This window comes from Asparagus officinalis, chromosome 3 (assembly GCF_001876935.1).
Source record: "Asparagus officinalis chromosome 3, Aspof.V1, whole genome shotgun sequence".
Lineage (NCBI taxonomy): Eukaryota > Viridiplantae > Streptophyta > Magnoliopsida > Asparagales > Asparagaceae > Asparagus > Asparagus officinalis.
This window is the reverse complement of record NC_033796.1, coordinates 11,311,219-11,313,263: the sequence shown is the minus strand read 5'-3', so window position 1 is coordinate 11,313,263 and position 2,045 is coordinate 11,311,219. Positions and strand designations below refer to the sequence as shown.

The following is a 2,045-nucleotide window of genomic DNA, read 5'->3' as shown; positions in this document are numbered from 1 at the left end:
CAGGAGCCTGTAGAATTTCATTTTAAGTATTCAGGATGTATGTTTAGGCTTTTACGAAAATGATATGTAAGGACATGATTTTTTTTTTTAAGTCAGGTTTGACATTCATTTTGTAGTTCATCAATTTTTTCATGGGGCTACATCTATGACCTTTTATTTAATTAACTTTTGCAGTTAGTCTACGGAAGGAACTGAAGAATAACCAGTGAGCCAAACATTATCTTCAAATGACATCAATAATTCTCAGCTAAAATGAATGTGCTGATAATACAATATACAAACAATCCAATACAATCTCAAAACCAAACAGGATTAAAAATATGAAAAGGAAATTAGTAGACGTGCACGCATGACAGTGGCTAGGGCTAGCTAGCCATGATAGTATCACCAAACACCGGTGCCAAATTAGAAGCTAGAGAGAGCTGAAGCCAGGAAGACAAGAAATAAGATTGACGGTGCGAATTTTATAGAACTTCCAGCTGATGGAGCTTGACCAGCAGTAGGGACTGTCTTTGATCCTGCATTAGTTATACGACAATCTTATAATACAAAATCTTGAATACTAAGATATAAGCAGAGGGTAGAGGATGATTCATACCTGAAGGAGTGCTTGGGACTGCCGGAGTCGATGGATTCGATGGATTCGATGGAGTAGTTGGAGTTGGGACTGAAGGTGATGACTGCGAAGGGCCAGTTGCTGCTGATGGAGTGGTTGGTGATGCCGGCGATGGGGCTCCTTGGGGTGATCCAGCTCCTGAAGCTGCAGAGAAAATATATATCAGTGTGTATAACAATACATAAAGAACAGCTTCGTGGCTGTTTGGTTTGATGCGAAACCAAAATGTAGCGAATGTCGCAACAAAAAATGCTGCATGTCAAATCCATTGTTTGGATACCTGCGATTTTATTGTGGAAAATGCATTTCGAATGCAAATTCAGGTGGTTGGCCGATAAATAATTGGCGAAGAAACTATATGATTTGTAGTAGTTAGAGCTGATTTTCTCTAGAATGAATTGGGAAGATACTTCTGATGAGGTGACGATGTTGCTAACCAGGCATGAGAAATATAAACCCGACTGCAAAATTTACCTCTGCATCCTATTTCCTCTCAACCAAACAACCCCTATAAGCTCAGTAAAGAATTTGCTTACCTTTACACTGGCTAAGTGGTGGAGCCTGGATGTTGCAAGCGCCGGGTAGAGTGAGGGCTTGGGTTTGGTTTATAGCGATTGGGAGCTGAGGGGCGCCATTAAGGAAAACACACAGGCATTGAGCTTGGGTTTGGACTACACTAGCAAGCTGAGTGCAGCAAGCGGATGACGGAGCTGACGAGTTTCCGGTGATAAATCCAAGGCAAGGAGACAGACCCGCAATGTTCGTCGGCGTACAGCCTGTCTGAGCCATAGTTTGTGCACTCATAATGGCCACAAGAACCAGGACTAAACTCATACTGAATACTCTTTGAGCCATGGTAGCAGAAGAAATCGAGATATGGAGAGTTTCAGGGATTTTTTTAGCTGGATTTTTTAATGTGATTTGAGTTTCGAAGTGAAGTGGCCAGAATTTATAGGATGAAGGGGGTTAAACTTAAGGCAGAACAAAGTAGACGTCTCGTGGGTGATCTAACTTTGCCTACCCTAACGAATATGTTTTGAGTTGTTGAGAATTCTCTGGTTGATAATTTTAGTAACATTGACAGGTATTGAAGGTTGTTAAGTTAGCTGAAGGATAAAGGTAGTGTTTTGGGGATTGAGTGCTGGGGTTAGGTGCTATAATTCAAGTAGTCAAGATGTATTGGTGACCAAAGTCTACTAACTCTTTGTTTTTGTTTCAATTGGACCAATCATCACCTTATTATTTTGAATAAAACCTGGATTGGTTTGTCATAATCTTAGGATGATGCTTCTACGTTTTGAACTTTTGAAGTATATGACTCCTTTCAATTTGGTTATTTGAGGAAACCGTTACGGTTGGTAACACTGCGTACAGTACACTGTAGCCGGTACCTTGAGAATTTTTAACTGGTAACATAATACTACATTTG

At 40.4% G+C, this 2,045-nt stretch overlaps 1 protein-coding gene across 1 annotated transcript; it reads right to left on the bottom strand.

Annotated features, from left to right (window-relative positions):
- Positions 207-1,817, bottom strand: LOC109832985 (non-specific lipid-transfer protein-like protein At2g13820). Its single transcript, XM_020400506.1, has 3 exons — positions 1,153-1,817; positions 599-760; positions 207-518 (listed from the first exon to the last, which is right to left on the bottom strand). Exons 1-3 carry the CDS (start codon positions 1,469-1,471, stop codon positions 406-408), a joined length of 594 nt encoding a protein of 197 aa, XP_020256095.1. The 5' UTR covers positions 1,472-1,817; the 3' UTR covers positions 207-405.